This window comes from Ictalurus punctatus, chromosome 2 (assembly GCF_001660625.3).
Source record: "Ictalurus punctatus breed USDA103 chromosome 2, Coco_2.0, whole genome shotgun sequence".
Classification (NCBI taxonomy): Eukaryota; Metazoa; Chordata; class Actinopteri; order Siluriformes; family Ictaluridae; genus Ictalurus; species Ictalurus punctatus.
In genome coordinates, this window is record NC_030417.2 from 13,153,147 (window position 1) to 13,176,621 (window position 23,475).

A 23,475-nucleotide genomic window follows, 5' to 3' on the forward strand; every position below is an offset into this window, starting at 1 on the left:
GCTCAGGCGCCGGTGTCATCTACAGGGCTGCCGGGGCTGTGCTGGGGGTTTTCCAAGCAGCTGCAGTCCCGTTCTGCAGTCAGCCAGCACCGCAGGTTCATCCAGGGGGCAAAATCCTCCGTTTCCTCCGATTTCTCAGCAAAAAACACAAAACAGGTTACCATGCACGCCTCGGGTGCTCTCTCTCCCTTTGCGAGCGGAGGATCGTTCTTTTGCCGTGCTGTTTATTAGCCGGCATCAGTGTGTGTGTCAGTGGCCCTGCCCTGCAGCCACACACTGATTGGCTGTCCAAAAAGATGGTGGTGATGAAGCGGAGCTGTCTCTTTAGCACCACAGCGGCAGTCGCGGGAGGAACGCTCTTTACCTCTTGTGCGCCAGCTGCCGGCCTGTCGCCACAATACTTATAGTGATATATATATATATATATATATATATATATATATATATATATATATATAGAGATATATATATATATATATATATATATATATATATATATATATATATATATATATTATATTATATTATATTATATTATATTTTTGTTAATATCCAATGCATGTTTCTCAGTTTTCAATGAGTGCTCAGAGGATGTGCAGACAATGCAGACAAGCTGGTGGATGTTCTCACTGACATCTTTAACATCTCCCTGAGCAGTGCCATCATTCCAACATGTTTCAAGGCCACCACCATCGTCCCTGTGCCTTCAGTGTTTTCAGTGTCCTGCCTCAATGACTACCATCCTGTTGCATTCACATCCATCATTAAGAAGTGCTTCAAGAGGCATGTCATGAGGCACATTAAGACCCTGCTGCCCCCTCACTGGACCCCCTCCAGTTTCTCTATCCTCCCAAGCACTCATCAGATGATAGTCCACTGCACTGCTTGAATCACATCATCAGGTTCACCGAAGACAGGACTGCTGTGGGTCTCATCAGCAAAAATTATTAGATAGCATACAGAGAGTCAGTGCAGCGGTTAATGGTCTACTACAGAGGCAACCAAGAGTCTTTGAACATGGACAAAACAAAAAAAGATGGTTGTTGACTTCAGGAGAGTACAGAGCGACTACTCTCCAGTGAACATTGATGGCTCCTCTGTGGAGATCAACAAGAGCTGGTGGAGAACCTCAACTGGTCCCTCAACCCCAGCTCCATAGCCCAGAAAGCCCAGTAGCATCTCTAATTTCTGTAAAGGCTAAGAAAAGCTCATCTCCCACCCCCATCCTCACCAGATTCTACAGACAGAATACTGAAAGCATCCTAAGTAGTTGCATCACTGCCTGGTTTGGAAATTGCACCTTTTACACTATATGCTGCATCTGCAAATCCACCAGCATTGTGGATGCCCCCAGGCACCTCTCACACAATCTCTGCACCCTCTTGCCGTCTGGAAAAAGGTACCGAAGCATTTGGGCCTTCCAAGCCATCAGACTCCAGAACGCCATTTAACTTCCATTGCATGAACAAAATACTGTATTGACCCGTTACAATTTTGCTGCTAACATTGTATTTATATAAAAAATATATTGTATTTCTTTTTATCAGTATTATATTTTCTATCTGGCTGCTACTGCAACAACTGCTATGTCTATATAGGTTATATGAATATCTGCTGAACTCTGTGTGATAGTATGTTATGCTTATATTTACAGCATTCTATTATTATATTGTTATATATTTTTGCACAACCTGTTACATCTTACACTTTAGCCACACTAGACCCATGTACTGGTCAGTGCGGCACTGTGCCTACTGTCCAGTTTTAGTAATCATCATACTGTCTTTCTCTTTTTGCACACATGAACATCCTGTATAGTCTTAGTTCTCTGTACTCTAATGTAATTCTGTGTTTTATGTATCACCATGGTCCTTGAGGAATGTTGTTTCATTTCACTGTGTACTGCGACAGCTGTATATAGTTGAAATGACAATAAGCCACTTCACTTGTCTTGAATGATTGCATGGATTAAATGATTGTAACCACTCTTTAACTTTTTTGAACATAATGTTGCTGTACATCTTTCATCATTTCCCATCTTTGTTGTTCAACAGATTTGACTTGTAATTATGTGCAGTGTTTAACAGTTAGATATTAAAAACCTGAATACTGTGTTAATGAAGTGAAAACCAGTAGAGAACAGAGTGTAGAGATGTTTGTAGCACCTTTTTTTTTAACGTAAATTATTTTTTACTGTTTGTGCTTCATCAACGACTTCTGTGAGAACATTTAGAGAGATGGATAAGACATGGAAAGACAAAGATGCAGTGTTGTTCAGGTGTGTTTCTTTATTGACTTTAAAAAATGGAATGAATATGTCTTCATTTGCATTTTGTGTATTGACACTACACAGAATCAAATCTGTAAATTGTCTAAAATCACTCTTTCCCTGAACCAAAGTCTCAACCAAATAATGGTATTGTACAACCAACAACAAATACTGTATGTAATTTCAGAAAGTGTTCATGAAACATCAGGCTAGAGCAAGCACACTCTCCAGAATAGGAAAGAAAAAAAAAAAAAAAAAAAAAAAAAACACGTCTTACTTCAGAACAACACTCCTGTAAACCTAATTTTCATATTACTATAAATTGGAGATCCACTGTAGGGAAAGTTTGAGATTCATGCTTAGATCCCCTAATTATATGGGATTTTACTAAGAACATATTACGACTGAATAGCTCAGATTTGTCTTCAGAAAAAGACACACACACACACACACACACACACACACACACACACACACACACACACACACCAATTCAATGACACACAATATGGAGCAAGAACCAAAACCCTAAATAAAAAGGCAATATACAATTACGTAAATTAAAATGCACAAAAATATGCTGAATAATGCCTACAGTTTGCATACCATCATTCAATCTTTGTCAAAAAAAAAATGTATTGCAAAAAAAAAAAAACAAGAACAGAAGCCTGGTTACATAGAGTCACATAGAAGCAAGCTGAAACCCTTTAAGTAAATGTAAACTGAATTATCCTGAACTATTTCATGTAACCAAGCCTTGAGGCCATGGATGTGGTGGCTCAGACAGTGAGGGAGATGAAGCTGTTATATCTCTGGATGTTTCTCTTCAAGATTTCAGAGCAGGGCCCTAAAACACGTTCAAAGCGTGGCCTATCCAGCTTTACACACTTCAATGGACCTCTGGCCACCACAGTGGCTGCACGTGGCCTGTTCAAGAGCAGTGCTATCTCACCTGCAGAAAGAAGCACTGAATGAGTATTAATCTTTCTACCGTTTATACAATGCTTGAGATATAAGGTGTTGTTAATCTTCATTTAACATGACTATTGGTCCTCTGTGTCACCAAATCCTGTATTCTAGCACATCGCACAGATTGAGGGAATTTGGCTAGGGTAACACCTTCAACTCTTTATGTTCATCAAAGTATTGCTGAACAATGTATACAGTGTAGCAGGGTGCATAATTCCCCAGATCTCAATCTGATCAAGCATCTATGGGATGTGCTGGAAAATCTACACTCACCACTTTCTTTATTAGGAACATACAGTGAGGGGAAAAAAGTATTTGATCCCCTGCTGATTTTGTAAGTTTGCCCGCTGACAAAGAAATGATCAGTCTATAATTTTAATGGTAGATTTATTTGAACAGTGAGGGACAGAATAACAACAAAAAAATCCAGAAAAACGTATGTCAAAAATGTTATGAATTGATTTGCATTTTAATGAGGGAATTAAGTATTTGACCCCTCTGCAAAACATGACTTGGTACTTGGTGGCAAAACCCTTGTTGGCAATCACAGAGGTCAGACGTTTCTTGTAGTTGGCCACCAAGTTTGCACACATCTCAGGAGGGATTTTGTCCCACTCCTCTTTGCAGATCTTCTCCAAGTCATTAAGGTTTCGAGGCTGATGTTTGGCAACTTGAACCTTCAGCTCCCTCCACAGATTTTCTATGGGATTAAGGTCTGGAGACTGGCTAGGCCACTCCAGGACCTTAATGTGCTTCTTCTTGAGCCACTCCTTTGTTGCCTTGGCCGTGTGTTTTGGGTCATTGTCATGCTGGAATACCCATCCACGACCCATTTTCAATGCCCTGGCTGAGGGAAGGAGGTTCTCACCCAAAATTTGACGGTACATGGCCCCATCCATCGTCCCTTTGATGCGGTGAAGTTGTCCTGTCCCCTTAGCAGAAAAACACCCCCAAAGCATAATGTTTCCACCTCCATGTTTGACGGTGGGGATGGTGTTCTTGGGGCCATAGGCAGCGTTCCTCCTCCTCCAAACACGGCGAGTTGAGTTGATGCCAAAGAGCTCCATTTTGGTCTCATCTGACCACAACACTTTCACCCAGTTGTCCTCTGAATCATTCAGATGTTCATTGGCAAACTTCAGCGGGCATGTATATGTGCTTTCTTGAGCAGGGGGATCTTGCGGGCGCTGCAGGATTTCAGTCCTTCACGGCATAGTGTGTTACCAATTGTTTTCTTGGTGACTATGGTCCCAGCTGCCTTGAGATCATTGACAAGATCCTCCCGTGTAGTTCTGGGCTGATTCCTCACTGTTCTCATGATCATTGCAACTCCACGAGGTGAGATCTTGCATGGAGCCCCAGGCCGAGGGAGATTGACAGTTCTTTTGTGTTTCTTCCATTTGCGAATAATCGCACCAACTGTTGTCCCCTTCTCACCAAGCTGCTTGGCAATGGTCTTGTAGCCCATTCCAGACTTGTGTAGGTCTACAATCTTGTCCCTGACATCCTTGGAGAGCTCTTTGGTCTTGGCCATGGTGGAGAGTTTGGAATCTGATTGATTGATTGCTTCTGAGGACAGATGTCTTTTATACAGGTAACAAGCTGAGATTAGGAGCACTCCCTTTAACAGTGTGCTCCTAATCTCAGCTCGTTACCTGTATAAAAGACATGTGGTAGCCAGAAATCTTTCTGATTGAGAGGGGGTCAAATACTTATTTCCATCATTAAAATGCAAATCAATTTATAACATTTTTGACATGCGATTTTTCTGGATTTTCTTGTTGTTATTCTGTCTCTCACTGTTCAAATAAATCTACCATTAAAATTATAGACTGATCATTTCTTTGTCAGTGGGCAAACGTACAAAATCAGCAGGGGATCAAATACTTCTTTCCCTCACTGTATGTGCACCTGCACATTCATGCAGTTGTCTAATCAGTCCATCATGTGGCAGCAGCGCAATATAAAAAATCATACAGATACAGGTCAAGAGCTTTGGGTAATGTTCACATCAAACATCAGAATTAAGAAAAAGTGTGATCTATGTGACTTTGACCATGGCATGGATATTGGGACCAGATGGGCTTTGAGAAATTTCAGGAACTTCTGATCTCCTGGGATTTTCAGGCAGAACAGTCTCTAGAGTTTACACAGAATGCAAAAAAAAAAAATAAATAAATAAAAATAAATAAATAAAAAACATTGCACGAGGGACAGTTCTGCAGGTGGAAACGCCTTGTTGATAAGAGAGGTCAGAGGAAAGGGACAGATTGTTCAAGATGCCAGGAAGTATATATAACTTATATAATCTTTACAGCCGTGGTGAGCAGAGAAGCATCTCAGAATGCACAAAACATAAAACCTTGAGTTTGTAAGGCTGGTGCCAAGATGTCTGAACCTGGAGAGAACTGCTCTCTGAGAAAACAAAGGATGATTTTCTAATGAAAATTAAAATTATAACTCTCTCCCACAAAATTAGCATCTTCATCCGAGATAACACAATACACTAATTAGAGACTGGAAGATCACACCTAACTATTGTTCTTCTACATTGCTTCCTTCTCTCTCTCCCTCCACCCTCCGCTTTCTGTGTTGAGATCACCTTAAACTCACCCAAGATCCATATGGATTAGATAGTATGTTTAATGTGAATAAGAAATTGACTAAATGTGTTTGGTATCATTCAAAAGGTTTCAGTGCATCTGGAAAAATGTTCTCATTTCCTCAGCAGCAGTGCAAACTACTATTACGATCTAGAAAATGTAGAAAAATATTGCATGCCATTGAAAGCATAACCTCCTGGTTCTCTCATACAAATGACCTCCTGGTAAATACTTTGGTAAACCTTTGTCACTCAACACCATTCGCCGCTGCATCCACAGATGCAAGGTAAGGCTTTACTATGCAAAGCAGAAACCATACATCAACACTGTCTAGAAGCACCACCAACGTCTCTGGGCTTGGTCTCATCTGAGATGAACAGTAGCACAGTGGAAATGTGTTTTGTGGTCTGATGAGTCAACATTTCATAGTTTTTGGACAAAACAGCCGTTGGGTTCTCCGGGCCAAAGAGGAAAAGGACCATCCAAGCTGTTATCAGCATCAGGTCCAAAAGCCTGCGTCTGGCATCATATGGGGGTGTGAGTAACTTGCACATCAGTGAGAACACCATTAATGCAGACAAATATATACACATTTTGCTGCCATCCAGAGCAGGACAAAACCAAAGCACATTCTGCCTGGATTACAAGTGCATGAGAGTGAGGGTGCTAGCATGGCCTGCTTGCTAGCATGGCCTGCTTGCATAATGGATGATTGTGGGAAAATTCCACTTTCTAAATTTAACCAACTGGTGTCTTCAGTGCCCAAATGCTTAATAAGTGTTATTAAAAGAAAAGGGGATGATATACAGTGGTAAACAGTCGACTGTCCCAAATTTTTGGAGTGTATTGCGGTCATCAGATTTGAAATGAGTGTATGTTTTCAAAAATGTACTAAATTCCCATAGTAAAACATCAACTAATGTGTTTATAATGTGTTCCCTGAGAAGGGAAATCAAAGTTGTGTGAACTCCCTGCTGTTGGAAGCACCCTCGTGTGACTGGCATCTGAAGCTTGTATAACATCATGACTATTTACAGGCCTGCCATGATTAGGTGATGTGGCAATTAAGCGCGTCTCATGATATAAAAACGACACCTGTGAACTATTATCTGAAGCGAGACTGCATGTCGGTCATTTGTGTAATGCTCTTAAAAAGACTCATTTCCTCTCTATCTTTTAAAAAAAAGAAAGAAAAATCTGTTTACTTTTCTGTCCCTTTAAAAAAAAGGAGAAAACTATGAGTGAGAGAGAATTTAGAAAGTGTGTTATGCCTTGCTCCCGTTTCATCATGGGGACAGATGGACACACTTTCTGTGTGAAGTGTCTATGAGTGGAGCACACCAGGGCAGCCCTCAAGAGGTCTGACTGTGCACATTGTTAATGCCTTACAATCAGGCAGCTCCTCTCCGCTCGCTCTCTTCTCAGCCGAAGGTAGTTAGGTTTCAGAGCCTCGCGGGTCTCGTCCTGGGGATCTTGTATGGATCTGGAAGAGGAGCCGGAGATGAGTGCTGCTCTATCTCTTACTCTGTCTTCCGGGTCCGGCTCTTTCACCACTCACGTCAGAGCTCGCATCGTGATTCCTCCTTCCACTATGGAAAGCCAAACAAAAAAATCCTCTCTGACTCCACAGAGCCAGAAGGGTGTGCCAAAAATGAAGAGGAGCTCTCAAACATATAAAGAGCTGCTTAAAGTGATTACTAAGGATGGATGAGCTTTTTTCTCCCCAGTGAAAATAAATCTCCCTCACACTGCAGAAAACTCCCCTTCTTTCCAGAAGTGCATGACAAAATATCACGCGTCTGGGGAAAACCATACATAAGCCATATTTATAATCCCACGATGTCAGACTATTTGGCCATCACGGGGAATGAATGATACAGCTATTTAGCTATGCCAAAGGTGGAGGAGGCACTTGCGAGCTACCTCTCCATTACCATATGGCGTCGTTCAGCCAGTTCCTTGCTCGTTGTGTCAAGCCAGCACTAGTGCAAGGGTGGCACAGAAGGTGAGTGTGGTGGCCCGCAAACCGGGTGGCCACAGTCGCAGCCTGCTAATAGGCCTCATCTGAGAATGGATCATAAAGGCTGAGTAGACAAAGAAGGAGTGGTCCTGAGGGGCGGCAGAGGGACATATCAGGGGACATGAGGTTGTTAGGGCAGTTCGCCTCAAGTACTACTGTAGGGCCTCCCCTAGCCAAGGCCGTCCCAAGTTTTCAGTGTTCTCTGGTCAGCGAGCTGTCACAGGGTACCGAAAATCTGATGCTTTCCCTCAAATAGAATGTGCAACAGTTAACATCACCAAAAGACCATCTGGCAGCGTGGAAACTACTGCCAAAATGTGTCTCCATGGGTTTTGTCTACCATAGAAAAGAGTTACCGGGTCCAGTACAGAGCTCAATCCCCGGTTCAGATGTGTGCTCACCACAGTAATCAGCACAGAGCAGAGCCCAACATTAGCGCAGAAAGTAAGATCCCTCTTGGATAAAGGGGCCATAGAACATGTATCCAGTTCTCTGAGAAGGGGTTTTTACAACTGTTATTTCCTGGTCTGCAATAAAGATATGAGTATGCGGCCAATTTTAGATCTGCATCATCTGAACCGTACTCTTCGGACATACAGGTTCAAAACGCTGACGCTCAAACATGCCATTACACAGATTCAGTTTGACGAATGGTTTGTGAGGATAGATCTAAAAGATGCATATTTCCACATAGAAATTTTGCCCAGTCACAGGATGTTCCTGAGGTTTGAATTCGGATGCAATGCATACCAATATCTTCCTTTCAGGCTAGCTTTGTCCCCTCGCACCTTCACAAAATGCATGGATGCCATTCTGGCTCCATTGTGACTCCAAGGCATCTGTGTACTAAACTACCTGGATGACTGGATGGTCAATTCTAGCATGATCCAGGGAACTGGCGATTCAACATTGAGATGTTGTTCTTGCCCACAGGAAAAGCTTGGGGCTCAGGTTGAACCTCAAGAAAATTATGCTTTCTAGAGTGCAGAGGACAACTTTTCTAGAGGTTATAAGGATTCTACTATGATGAGGGTGTTTCTATCCCCAACATGTGTAGGGTTAATTCCATCCACATTGAGCAAGATAAAGCTGGATCTGGGCATCACCTGCTTATGACAGCAGCAGCCAGGGTCATACCATTGGGCCTATTGTACAGGAGACCGTTTCAGCGGTGGCTGAAAAGTTGGGGGTTTCATCCAGGGATGAATAATCAGGGTCATACGGCGATGCCTACATGCTCTGAGAAGTTGAAGGTGTCCCCGGTTTCTAGTCTCGAGTCACACTTTAGGGGCATCTCCTTATCGCAAGATAAGGTAATGTCATTCACCTCCCTCATGGGCAGGGGTGTCCAGCTCACAGTCTCTGGAGTGGCCCTCATCTGGAGTGGCATATAAATCGCCTAGAAATAGGGCAGTATTTCTAGCCTCCGAGGAGACAACACACTGCCCGCTGTGGTTCACCCTCACTCCTCCCACACCATTGGGGCTGTAGCTCATAGATTCTGGTCTCGCAACTGAGGTTGTAGAGGCCATGTTGAACGCATCCACAAGGAAATTGTATGCAATCAAGTCACGACTTTTTGTCTCGTGGTGTGAAGAACGTCAACTAGACCCAGTGAACTGCGTAACAGCTACAGTCCTGGAGTTCTTATGAGGATGTTTCTCAGCGGGGATGGCTCCTTTTCCAATCAGGGTCTATGTGGCTGCCATTTCGGTCAGCCACACACCTATTGATGGAACCTCTGTGGGGCAACATCCTCTAACTTCGAGGTTTAGGTATGGTGTCAGGCAGCTGAGGCCCATCTGCAGACCACGCATACCTTCCTGGGATCTTATTGTGGTCCTGGAAGGTCTGTCAGGTGCCCCATTTGAGCCCTTAGATTCAGCCTCTAAGAACTTTCTGACTCTAAAGGTAGCTCTTATGCTCGCCCTGACATCTCTCAAGTGAGTAGGAGATCTACAAGCTCTCTCTGTTGCCCCTTCCTGCCTTGACTTTACCCCTGGACTAGCCAAGGCCTTCTTATATCCTAGGCCAGATTATATTCCTAAAGTTCCTACGTCTACTGCCCAGCCAGTAGTGTTGCAGGCTTTCTGCCCTCCGCCGTTCCTCACACCAGAACAAGAGAAATTGCACCTAATGTGTCTAGTAAGGGCTCTCTGTACTTACGGCCACCGCTCCAGCCAGTGGCGTAAGTCAGAGCAGCTGGTCTGCTTTGGCGACAACAGTAGAAGTGATGCTGTGTCGAAGCAGCACATCTCTAACTGGATAATGGAAGCAATTTCTTATCGCTTATGAGAGACGCAGTCTCACTACGCCTCTGGGCATAAGGGCTCATTCCACTAGGGGTGTCGCCTCCTCAAAGGCTTTGTCCAAAGGGGTACCCTTACAGGATGTGTGTGCTGCAGTGGGGTGGTCTACACCACACACATTCATTCGATATTACAGCCTGGATATACATTCCACGCTGGGCTCAAGTGTCTTGCAGTGACCCTCGGGCTTGGATCTTTTTGTGCAGGTCATACCCTCAGTATGACAGAGTGGGTATTGTTGTTCCCACAGCGTGGAGCTCAAGCAGTGTTGAGTCCCCTTGGAAAGGGAACGTCTGGGTTAATCCTGTTCCCGGAGGAGGGAATGAGACATTGCGTAGCTTTGTCATACTGGGGCATGCCTGTAAATTGCATCTTAACTTCAGATAATAGAGGCTGATGGCGCAGTTCACAGGTGACGATTTTTAGATCACACGACACAATAATTGCAACGTCACCTGATCACAGCAGACCTATAAATAGGCATGATGTTACACAAGCTTCAGCTGCCAATCATGTGCAAGGGCACTTCCCACAGTGTGGAGCTCAAGCAACATCTCGTTCCGTTCTCAGGGAACAGGGTTACATGCGTAACCCAGATGTTTTCAATATAGTACAGGGTGAATTGAATTTTCAAATTATTCTTTTTGTTAGTTTTTTTCCATACTGTCCCAACTTTTTCGGAATTGTGGTTGTACATGGACATTCTAGACAGTTGTGTGCTTTCAACTATGTGGCAACAGTTTGGGAAGACCCACATATTGATGGTCAGGTAAGCCACACACTTTTGGCCATATAGTGTAAATAAGAAGCTCCTTTTTCAGAGTAAGAAGTGTGGGCTTGATGAAGTCTGAATAATTATTTCAGTTCGTATAATATAAGCAGTGTTTTATGACGAATAGTCTACTTTATTATGCAGCCTGTTGAATGTATTGTTCAATATGTTGAAGCATTGAATTGTGAGCCTCATTCTGAAGGGAAGAAATTATATGATACATTGTATATTTATGGCCATAGTAGTGATAATCATTAGGCACTCACCAAAGTAGTCAGAGGGTCCAAGGCGGCCTACCTCTACATACTCCTCATTGTCAGATCTGCGCTGCAGGACAGATGCTGTCCCCTGAAGAAAGTGAGTGTGAGAGAGAGAGAGAGAGAGAGAGAGAGAAAGAGAGAGAGACAGACAGAGAAGTGCATCTGAAAGATTAGATTCCTTGCTTTATAGAAAAACAAATAAAATCTCACACTCTGAAATTCACAGAACAAAAATTGTCTAAAGATTTAATAAACTATCAAACACATGATCACCTTTTACTGTACCAGTGAAAAATGTATGTACTATATGCTGGAAATGTGAAATATTCAGAGGTGGGTAGTAACGTGCTACATTTACTCTGTTACATATACTTGAGTAACTTTAAAAAAAAAACTTTTAAGAGTAGGTTTAACTTATATTCTTACTCAAGTTAATTTTCAATCATATAAATGTACTTCTACTTTGCTACATTTGGTGGTGTTCCTCCATTACTGTTAAATGTTAATGAATATATGTAGTTATGATAATTTGTTTATATCATGTATAATGAGTTCAGGAGTCTCGCGATATGCTGCAGTGGTCTGAATGAGGAAGCAACAACCGCTCACTTTTTTAGCAGCTCAGTCCTGGAGAGGGGGAAGAAGCGAGCCTGTCGAGGGAGGCAGGACACATACGCACACACACACACTCACACAAACAAGCATACTAACAAACCCAACCATGCTCTCTCTCTCTTTCTCTCTCTCTACAAACACTTTCTCTTCTGTTCTGTTCCATAGTCTGTCCTTTTGTTCTCTGTTATCTTGTTTAAATGCAGATGCTGAAAAGTTTGTGTTGTTAACATGTTAAGACTGTCAACCATTGGGAAAATGTTTGTTTTTTTGTGTGTGTGAGATTTTGTGTTGAAAACGACAGGTTCTGTGTTATTGTACCCATCACAGGACTGGGGTATGCTGCTTTGTCTAGAACCCAGGTTTTTTAACATATAAACAGAACAGACAGACTTTCAAGGAGAGGTGTGACTTACAGTTTTCAGTGTAGTCTGAGATTATGGATTTTCCCTTCATTTAAATCAGATGTGAAGTTACTACAGTAGTAACTTGCTACATGAGTAGTCTTTTCATTGGTTGCTTTATTACTCTCACTCAAGTGTTTATTAACATTATTACTTTTACTGGTACTTGAGTAATTAATTTGATAAGTAGTTTTACTTGCAGTTGAGTAAATGTTTTGGCTACTCTACCCACCTCTGCCAATATTGTATATTATTATTACACACATGTACATATACACTATAGCTGCTGCACGAATATGCTGAAAACTGACTAGAAAACAAAAAAAAAAAACTATAAATGTGAGCGTGACACTTATTCTGGGTTTCGTCAGAAATGAGGACGCGGGAGGCAGGCTTGGGACAACTCAAAAGGTGCTTTATTCTATTTATTTTATTTTCACTCATTTATTTTCACATGCATGCACACATGCACACACAGCTATATGATGGTGGCTTTCTCTCGAGGTGCTCATCTCCTTCCTTTTTATCCTCGCAACAGCTCACTGCAACACAGAACATTCATTAGCATAATTCCCTGCAGGTGCACAATCCTTACCACTCACCTTCTTTGGCTCCGCCCTCCATTCACAAACCGATGCTCAAGCACACCCCCGCTTCCACATACCTCCACCAGCCTACTCAGGCCGGGGAGCCATCCGGCCTGCTACCGAACCCCACCGACCACCCCTCATTCCCACCCCAAAAGAGGAAATCCACTACAGCCATCTCTTGTTTCCCCCCGGCTGTGGACCACCTTGAACTTAATTGGCTGAAGTTCCAGATAGCAATGGGTGATCCACATGTTGGCATCTTTCATGCGGTGGAGTCATTGGAGTGGGGCATGGTCTGAACAGAGGGTGAAGGCCCATCCCTGCAGATAGTACCGGAGGGTGAGGATCGCCCATTTGATGGCCAGACACACCTTCTCTATCATGCTGTACTTAGTCTCTCACACAGAGAGATTGTGGCTGATGTACAGCATGGGGTGCTATTTCCCCTCCACCACCTGGGACAACACGGCCCCCAACCCTCTGTCTGAAGCATCCGTCTGTAAAACAAAAGGGAGCCATAAGTCAAGAGAATGTAAAAGTGGTCTCTGTGGTCTCACCCTTCAGATGACCCCGGCATATGCATTGTGCAGGTGCAGGATTCTGTCCATGAGTCGCTGAAACATCGCTGGTGCTCCAAACAACCCAAACTGAAGAGTGACAAACTGGTGTAACCCAAACAAGATATTCTAGTCAAGGGAATCTGCCAATACCCCTTTGTCAAAACCAGCGAGACATTGGGTATGCATAAAATTTAAACTCTGAATGAACTTTTCTAACGTCCACACAAAATCTGATTGAACTGTCCATTTTGGGAACAAAAACTACTGGGCTGGATCAGTAACATCCTCAATTACTCCCATATACAACATGGCTTTGAGCTCATCCCGAACCACCTGTTTTTTATGCTTGGGTAGATGATGCTTTTCATCACCCTTGGGGGTGTCTTTATGTGAAGTTCTACGAGATTAGTGTGACTGAGTAGACGCAAGAACACGATGGAAACTTCCACCTGGAACTTGGCAACGTCCGTGATTTGGGACAAGGAGAGGTGGTCTCCATAAAGAAGGGTCCTTGCCAATTAGTGAGTAATTCAGAGCTTGATGTGGTAAGCAAAATGAGCATTTTATCTCCCAGTGCAAACTCCTGTAGTGGAGTACCCCCTTTTAAACAGGATTAACATTCTTCCGCCTGACACAAATTCTCCTGTGTTATGTGACTTAAGGTGTGGAGTTTTGCTGTCAGGTCAAGAATGTATTGAATTTAATTTTTACTGTTAAAAGGCCCCTCCCCCAATTTTCCAAAATGACATTGAGGAAGCTGCAAGGCTTCTGCCTGTACAATAATTCAAAGAGGAAAACCCCGTGGAGGCTTGTGGGACCTCCTGCACTGCAAATTAGAGAGGCTCGAGCCACTTAGCCTAATTCCATGTATCGTCATGAAGGAATTTACAAATCATGTTTTTAAGTGTTTGATTAAATCATTTGACCAGCCCATCTGTTTGTGGATGATAAACACTGGTGCAAATCGATTTAATACCCAACAGTTCATACAGCTTGTCCGTGACATGAAAAATGTGCCCCAATCAGTTAGGATCTCTTTTGGGATCCCAACTCATGAGCTTACACAGAAGAGTGCCTCCACAACGCTGCATACTGAGATGTTACGGAGAGGCACTGATTCCAGGTATCGTGTTGCGTAGTCCACTAAAAGTAATATAAAGTGATGCCCTCATGCATTCCAGTCTAATGGCCTGACAAAGGTCCATACCAATTCTTTCAAAGGGTACCTCAATTAATGGAAGGGCTACAATGGTGAATTTGAAGTGGCCAGCAGATTCACCAGCTGACATTCGCAACATGTTGCACACCACCAGTAAACATCGTCACAAATACCTGGCCAATAGAAATGGGCCAAGAGTGAGTTTAACGTTTTTTCTTGTCCTAAGTGAGCCATCACTGGATTATGGTGAGGCGCGTGGACTAACAATTCCAGATGGCTCTTCAGGACCAACAGATGGGATGTTTCTTCTTGGGTTTGAGTGTCACTTGAGATAATCTATCTTTAATAAGAGCAAAAATAGGGGTGGGATTAGCGCAACATCAAGCTGGATTCGCTGACCATATATTACTGTCACTTGGTTAATGGCATTCTTTAGGGTCTTGTCATGTGACTGCTCCAAAGGGAAATGCCCCAGGGGAATCCCTGCCAAGATTTGAAGGGTGGTGCTATCCCCACCCTCCGTGTCCCTGACATGGAGCTGACATTGAAAGACCTGGTGCCACCCCCCATTCCACACTGTTTCTCACGACCACAGCACACATACAAAAACGTTTATTTAGCTAATGCTCAACACCTTGGCCAATTTGTTTCCAGGATTATTGGATGGGTGGGGTGAGGACTAACCGCTGACTCCACTATGTTTTTTTGCCCCCAGAATTTTATGATAACCAGCACTAATGGATATTCAAAATCATACCCATGCACACACCTCACCTTCACCATATGTGCATTCACTAATGAACCACGCACCTTGAACCAAGCATTGCTGAATTGAGGTCTGGTTGCAGCCTGAATCCACCAATGCATGGTATGTACCCCCTTGAACACTCACTGCTACACACGTGGCTGGAAATGGGGGGGGGGGGGGTTTCTGATATGTAATGTTTGTAAAGTGTTTTAGCTGTTATTTAAGCAGACTTTCAAGCCACTATAGGCTTTTATTGTACCAATTTTTATTACTATTACACTGACACAAGCTGTCACTCTGTTTTTTTGTTGATAGTCAAAAAAGGCAAGACAGAGAGAGAAAAGTTTGAAGGGGAGGGAGACAGCCAGTTGGGCAGGATGAAAAAAATACTATATTGCTTTGGACCATCTGGCAAAAAAGCTCGGAATAAGAGGTCAGATGGTCGTGATATGGAAGATAAAGATGAATGAACTGTGTTTGTTTTATGCCTCACATTATTCCTGAATGACCTTTCATGTGTCTGTCTTGATACTCAAAAATGCATACTGTTTGCTGGAGACATTAAAAAAATGTGACATGTGATTATACATTACGGAGGTATTTATATTTATATGTTTATATTTACACTATATTCACACCATGGACTGTTAATCTGAAAGTGCTCAAATAACATGGGGCAGAGAAGAGACAGACAAAGGGAGAGAGGGAGGAGAAGCACGAGTTCTGTTACCTGGTTTTGTTTCTGTGGTGCAGGGATGGGGAAGGGCAAAGAGGAGGACCAAGAGAGTTTAATACAACTGAGCAGTTGAGGGTTAAGGGCAGCAGTGGCACCTTGGTGGTGCTGGGATTTGAACTCAGAACCTTCTGATCAGTAGTCCACTGAGCTGAACTATTATATTTAAACCATGAAATAGGAAAGAGAACCAGTTTAACCATCTCACATCTAGAATTGGATACAAACAGTCATCTTTTTTCAGAGCAAGAAAATACATTGTTCTGTTTTTAACAGTAGGGTGTACCTTACTATAGCACCTCTAGCCAAGAGTGAATGAACTCACTGACCTACTCCAGCTACTGGCCTGGATGTGCTTGGCATAGCTGGATGAGGGCCTCCCCCACACCTCTTCCTGCTTCTATAGAGCATTAGAGACGTTACAGATATGTTCAACAGTTGGAAAACAAATAGTGATAGGAGGACAAAATAATGTTCTCTATTTATTATATATTAAAAGGCATCTCTGCTTGCAGATATGGGCAAACTGATGTGTAAGAAGACATGCTTGGATCATCATATTAAGCAGTATGTTTTCCCAGTAGTTGCTGTGTGCACAACAAAGTCCCAGCAGGCTGTCCAGCTCTTCCAGGGAGAACCACAGCTGGCTATATGTTGATATGGCACTGGTGATGAGTTCCAGTGACAGGTCAAACCTCTTTTATATCTGAGGTATCACCCCTGAGTATGGAAACCACACCCCTGTGGGACTTTATCTACTGCATCACTTTACAGCTGGCAGATGAGCTGTTCTCACTGAGGCCATGAACTGGGCCCACCTAAGGTGCAAGGTAGAGCAAGTGCTGTTTGACCACATTCCAGACCCCATGGTTGATATAACTGTCACAATATTGTCCGAACATCAGGGCCAGATGGACTGTCATTGATTCCAGTTGGTTGATGTGTTCTGACCTTACACTTATGTGTCCATTCACAGTCCTTTTTGGAATGTTCAGAGTTCTAGCAAGCCTAGGGGATTACTGACATGTTATCAGCACCTTGAACAGACACTGACACTGCATGTTGACTGAATCAAATTGTCCAGCATAAAAATATCCACCAAATTTTAGGGTGATGAGTGCCTAAAATTGTCATTGAATCCAGCCTCATACAAATCAACTGTGTGTGACATATTTTGGTTTTATGTTTGGTTTAGCTTTCTTTGAGTTTACTGTGAGTCTGAGTGCCATAAATTGTGTGAGGAGGATGTGTTCTTGATCGCCTGCTACTTGGTGAGGATGAACTGTAGTGATCCATCCAAATGTGGCAGTATAAGGGCAGAAAAGGTTACCTACAAAGAGATTGAAAAAACAGTGCTGCAAGGGAGAGGCCAAATGGCAGGACTTTGAATTAGCCTTGGAGATCACATCTTAAAAAGCATTTGTTTTCCAGAGCATTGGGAACATGAAAATAAGCAGTAAACACGTCCACAAACACAAACCAGTCATGTGGTTGCACAGCCTGGACTATTATATTTAAACCATGGAATAAGAAAGAGAACCAGTTTAACCATCTCACATCTAGAATTGGATACAAACAGTCATCCCTTTTCAGAGCAAGAAAATACTTTGTTTTGTTTTTAACAGTAGGGTGTAGTTTACTATAGCACCTCTGGCCAAGAGTGAATGAACTTCTTATAAAAGAACAACAATTTTGCTGTCTCTTACACCAGCGAGACCTTGAGCCATGAAAAAACTGACCAGTTTGTGTCCAGTATCCCTGTGAAATTAGGACTCACTAATGTATTACATCTGACGTAGACATCAAATGAGCAATGTGCTCATCTGTAAAACTCCCCATTGCCATCCTCTGCTTGTCAGGGATGTGCTGCATAAGAATTTTCATTGGTGGAGATGGGGAGGATCTGTATAGGGCCCTTTAGATGCTGGAGCTGAGGTTTAGCATGAGTCCATTCTGACATGCTCTGTGGACATGTTCTGTGGCTCCAAAACCTGCAGCCTCCTACCTCCTACCCAGAGGCTTTTCAGTAGCAGTTCCAAAAAGTGACCCCCTGAAACAAAGCAAATTCCACAGGGCTCAGGGATTTGCACACATCAAGCAGATAGGATTGTGCTATGGAGATGGATGTAAATGACAATAACACACCTGGAGATATAAAGGTGGATCTAAACCAAACTAGCTTAGAGCTGACCCATATTTTGAGTGAAGCTCCCTTAGTGAGGTGTCATCTGCAATTGGAGACTGCTTCAGTACTAGCTGCATAAAGTTAACATACTGTCAGTGTGTGCTGCACATGACACAATATTGAAATTCATCAGTGAGATTGATGAGAGCCGTCAGTGCATCAATGACACAATATTGAAATTCACTGATGAGAGTCATCAGTGCATCTGCCCTTATTACTTGGGCAATGCACAGCTTGGTGTAATCCTTATTCTGATGAGACCAACAGTGATGCAATGCAAGCATCAACAGTAGTCATATGGTCAAATCTGACCATCTCATGATTTATCTTATTAGCCAGAACATGCACTACAGAGCTCTGGCACAGATGAGACAGGACCTGTTAGAATCCCAACTAAAAAAAAATAAAGTCTGTGACATAGCAATGCCTGCTATAACAGGTGCAATGTGTTCAATGATGTAGTTTGTACTGCACCTTCCACACCATTTGGGTCACAGCCATACGCTGTTAGAGAGACTGACATAGGAGAAAGAATGATGATGGAATGAGAAAGATGATACTAGTCTTTATAGCCGATGACCACCCAGCTTTGAAAGTTTCAGTGTTGTAGTATATTTGCAGTGTATAAGTAAGAATGATACTCTCTCAGATTTTTTAGGCTTTGAGGTGGGGAGGGAAAAGAACGGATCTGCTCATGATCCAAAACATACAAGCTCATCTGTGAAACATGGTGGAGATAGTGTCATGGCTTGGGCTTGCATGGCTGCTTCTGGAACAGACTCACTAATCTTTACTGATGATGTAACTCATGATGATAGCAGCAGAATGAATTCAGAAGTTTACAGGAACATTGATCTGCCAATTTACAGAGAAATTCATCCAAATTAATCAAGAGAAACTTTGTCATGCAGCAAGAAAATGGTCCAAAACACACTGCCAAGTCAACAAAGGACTTTATCATGAGGAAATGTGCACAGTTTTTGACTGGCTAAGTCAATCACCAGACCTTAACACAATTGAGCATGCATTTCAGCTGCTGAAGATTGAACTGAGGGGAGAAACCCCTGAAACAAATAAGAACTGAAAAAGGCTACAGTAAAAGCCTGGAAAAGCATCTCAAAAGAAGCAACCAACAATTTGATGAGGTCAATGAGTCACACACTTGATGCAGTTATTGCAAACGGGATATTCAACCAAATATTATGTGTTATTTACTTCAAATTACTTTGATTTATTTGTTCCTATATTTTCGCTCGCCTAAAGATTGGGTTGTCTGAAACAAAAGGTTCTATATTTTATGTTGTTTAACACATGTAGATAAAATAAAAATAATAGTAAATAAAAGCTCAAATCCTACACTGTTGTCTCATATCCATCTTTTGATCTCAAACTCAATGTTTTTGTTGCATAGCACAAACAAATGAATTGGCCTTGAATTTCAATAGTTTGGAGGGGACTGATTTACTGTATCTAACAAAAATGGTGCCATTCATTAAAAAATACATTATTGTCCTCAAATATACATAAAAAAAATAAATCAAAACACTGTCTGCTGACTACTTTTCACTTTAATTATCTACATACAGCCTCTGATGTAAGCGGGTCTTTGTTCTGGAAAGAAACTGGATTGTTCTGGATTTCAATCTGTCTGCTCAGAACAGGTGAGTAACAGCATCAGGTTTGCTATGGTAAAACTCAATAATATGTCTGTCCCTCACACATTGGCACACACACTGGCACACACACACACTGGCACACACACGCACACACACACACACACACACACACACACACACACACACACACAAACACACACACACACACACACACACACACACACACACACACACACACACACACACACACACACACACCTCTGTGATGATGAAGAAGTCATCCCCTGGTTCTCCTTGCACCACAATTTTTTCACCATCTTCAAACTGTACAGGCTCCAAAGCATCAGCCACTGTCAGCCTTTCCCACTTCTCCAGAGATTCTAAAACAGTACATGAAAGAAACTTGAGAGTAAATATGAGCAAAGAAGGCTGTGAAAATTGTCTTAATTGTTTAACCTTTTGAACTTTTGTTCACAAAAATTCTCTGCTCTCATCGATATCAAACAATTGCCAACACAACACAGGTTTATAAGAAAATATCTTTGTCAAATATAGGTGTGCAATAATTTAATAATAATATGAGGTAACAGAAAGGCCAAATTCAGTAAGTCATTCATAACAATGGGTAAGACCAAGGAATATAGTTGTGATGTGCGGCAAAAGGTTGTTAAGCTTCACAAAATGGGAAGTGTCTATAAGAATATAGCAAAAGCATTGAAAATGCCCATTTTCTGTCAGAGGACCTAGATATTTTGTTAGGATACATGGCATCACAGACTCTATCAAATATCAACAGATATTAAATGAAAACCTGACTGCCTCTGTGAGAAAGCTTAAAAAGGGTCATGGCCATGGCCATGGCTAGAAGATGAAAAACATACATCAAAAGAAAACATACATCAAAAACAACAAAGAAATGGTTTACTGACCATAAAATCAAGGTCCTACCATGGCCATTCCAGTCCCCTGACTTGAAACCCATAGAAAACCTGTGGGGTGAACTGAAAAGGAGAGTCCACCAGCATGAACCTCGAAATTTGAAGGATCTGGAGAGATTCTGTATGGAGGAATGGTCTCAGGCATTATAGGAGAAGACTCAGAGCTGTTATCTTGTCAAAGGGAGGTAGCACAAAATATGGACAAAAGGGTGCCAATAACTGTTCCACACCTATATTTAACAAAGTTTTTTTTTTTGTAAACCTGTGTTTTGTTTGCAATTTTTTGATATCCATAAAATCAGAGTATTTTTGTGATTTTTTTTTCTCAAAAGTTCAAAAGGTTAAACAATAAAGACAATTTTCATAGTCTTCTTTGCTCATATTTAACAAGGGTGCCAATATTAGTGGAGGGCACTGTATATTGTTCTATGTAATGTGTACAGATATATAAAGAAACTACTTACATTTCCTCTAAAAACATTATTTTGTAAAGTAGTAGTATTTTTGCTCAGAGAATATAGGCAAAAGTGGCCTACACACAGACCTCTTCCATAAATGTTAAGTGAATGTCTCCTAACAAAAAATTTCACCACATCAACAGTTATACATTTTAATTAGTTAAACAACCTGTTTTTAAATACATTCATTTTTAGTTGATAAGGAGTGTCTGCTGTACAAGTCCCTTTAAAAAAAAGATTACTGTAGAAACAATAACATATTACAAGTCCGATAACATAGTAATAGTGCTATAGCTGATGTTAGAGCTGGAACTACTGTAATCATTGGCAAATAAGCAGAATAACATCTGCAACAAAGATGTCGCTGCTCATCATGTTGGCACATCACCCTGGCATGCACTATTTTTGTATAAGCACATGGTCTGTCCTTTGTTATTCCTAACATGATGAAGTTACATGTGTTAACTTAGCATGTAATTTCTGTAAAGCACACCAAAGTTCCAGCCATTAAAAACGAAAGGTCCAATGCAACTGGCAACTCAAACCTATGCCTTTCCTCTATGCCTTGTTTTTAGTTTTGGAATGCAAAATTATGCAAAAATCGAATACTGTGTTTTGACATGGTATTATCTAAGTAGGTGACTATATATTTCAACCTGTAATTCATGAAAAACATCACCAAAGTACAGATGGTACTCAACTAGAAGGTTTTTGCCACCGTGGGTACTGCCGCAACATGCCTTTGCTGCTCTTGACTGCTAAATGGTGCTATAACCACAGATTTTCATTTTCACAGCTCATTTTTGCAAAGTAAATTTCAACCGTGCCGTGCCAAAGGGCTAGATTTGATGGTTTCAGTCAGTGGTGAATACAAGAAATACACAAACTGTAAATTAAAAAGAAATCATATGAACAGAACCAAATTTATTGCTCAAAAGCCCATGTAAACATTTGTTTAATTTTATTCAGGCCATTGAAAATACATGAACAAATCACATTGGATGTACGAAAACAAATTATGTTAATGTAACTCAGTTCAATCACATGGAACCGATGTATGCATTTGAATTAAAGTAATGAATTAATATTTCCTTATCATATATCAATATTTTCTCTTTTAGCATTGCCTACAAGAAAACATTAAATGTATGATGCTGACACAACACACACACGCACACTCTTTGTCACACACGTCTTTGTTTTTATACTGTTTGATATTTGAATTGTACACATTCTTTAACATGTTGGCTACACTTCAAATTATTATTATTTTGGTCTAACTTATGTGACACATTTATAATGCATATATCATGCTTATATCACATCAGGGTAATTATAACTGCAAACATAAATGTCGCAGATTTCCCCTTGCACTGTGTGCCGAAGTATTCAGCGTGCATGAACTGCTCAAAATCTTTTGACACGTGTGTTTTGTTTTGGCTTCTGTCCTATCTCCACCCTGTCATCATTCAACTGTTTATGTTTTACGTTTGATTACGTTAATTATTTAAACCCTTCAACCCTTCAAACCCTTCATGGGGTTTAAATAATTAATGTAATAAAAGGTAAAACATAAACAGCTGAATGATGTTTGTTTTAACGGTACAAAACGAGCACAAATGAATGGTGCCAATTTGGATGATTTGAGCAACATGGCGTGGAGAGTGACTTCACACAGCCAAAATAATTATTCTTAATAACTCAGACCCCAAACCAGTACAAATGTTAATTTTTGTGGCACAAATCAGCACACGCATAGCATAATCGAATGGGATAGTTTTGGTGATTATTCATTTCATAGGGTGCCAACTTCACAGAGATGTTTTTTTTCATTTGTTTCGTTCGAGTACATTGTTCTAATAAACTTTGAAAATAATGACATGAAATCCATCACTGCTAGATTTTTGTTTGACAAAATAACAAAAAGAACATAATAATTTTACAATTTTATTACTATTAAATAGAGATGCACCGATGTATTGACTGATAATTGGTATCGGCCGATAAAGGCTATTTTTCCTGCTTTCAGCTATCGGCTGATAGTTTAAAAACATCCGATGATCAGGGTCAATTATATCCTGTCAATCAAAAGAGGGCAAGAAAACATATCCAATTCGTGTATAGATGATGTCTCTTGTGTGGAATGATGACAAAGCTGCAGTTTGTAAACTCAAGAAATTTAGTATGGGTGCATCTCTAGTATTAATTTATTCCGTTATATCCCCATGTCACACATCCAGATATTGCAAGCAGTCCATTTTCGCCACCTG

At 41.4% G+C, this 23,475-nt stretch overlaps 1 protein-coding gene across 3 annotated transcripts in view; it reads right to left on the reverse strand.

The window, feature by feature from the left end:
- Positions 1-2,258: 2,258 nt before the first annotated feature.
- The window catches only part of LOC108258796 (cAMP-dependent protein kinase type I-beta regulatory subunit), a 75,047-nt gene continuing 53,830 nt past the window's right edge, over positions 2,259-23,475 (reverse strand). The window contains exons 9-11 of one of the 3 annotated variants that reach the window (XM_017457726.3): positions 20,068-20,189; positions 11,209-11,290; positions 2,259-3,221 (exon numbers count right to left, since the gene is read on the reverse strand). In XM_017457726.3, the coding sequence (XP_017313215.2) occupies positions 3,049-3,221; positions 11,209-11,290; positions 20,068-20,189 (377 nt within the window). In that variant the 3' untranslated portion in view covers positions 2,259-3,048. Of the gene's footprint in view, positions 3,222-11,208; positions 11,291-12,612; positions 13,306-20,067; positions 20,190-23,475 lie in introns of those variants that run through there. The other 2 variants (XM_053687954.1, XM_047151812.2) reach the window with 2 other exon arrangements.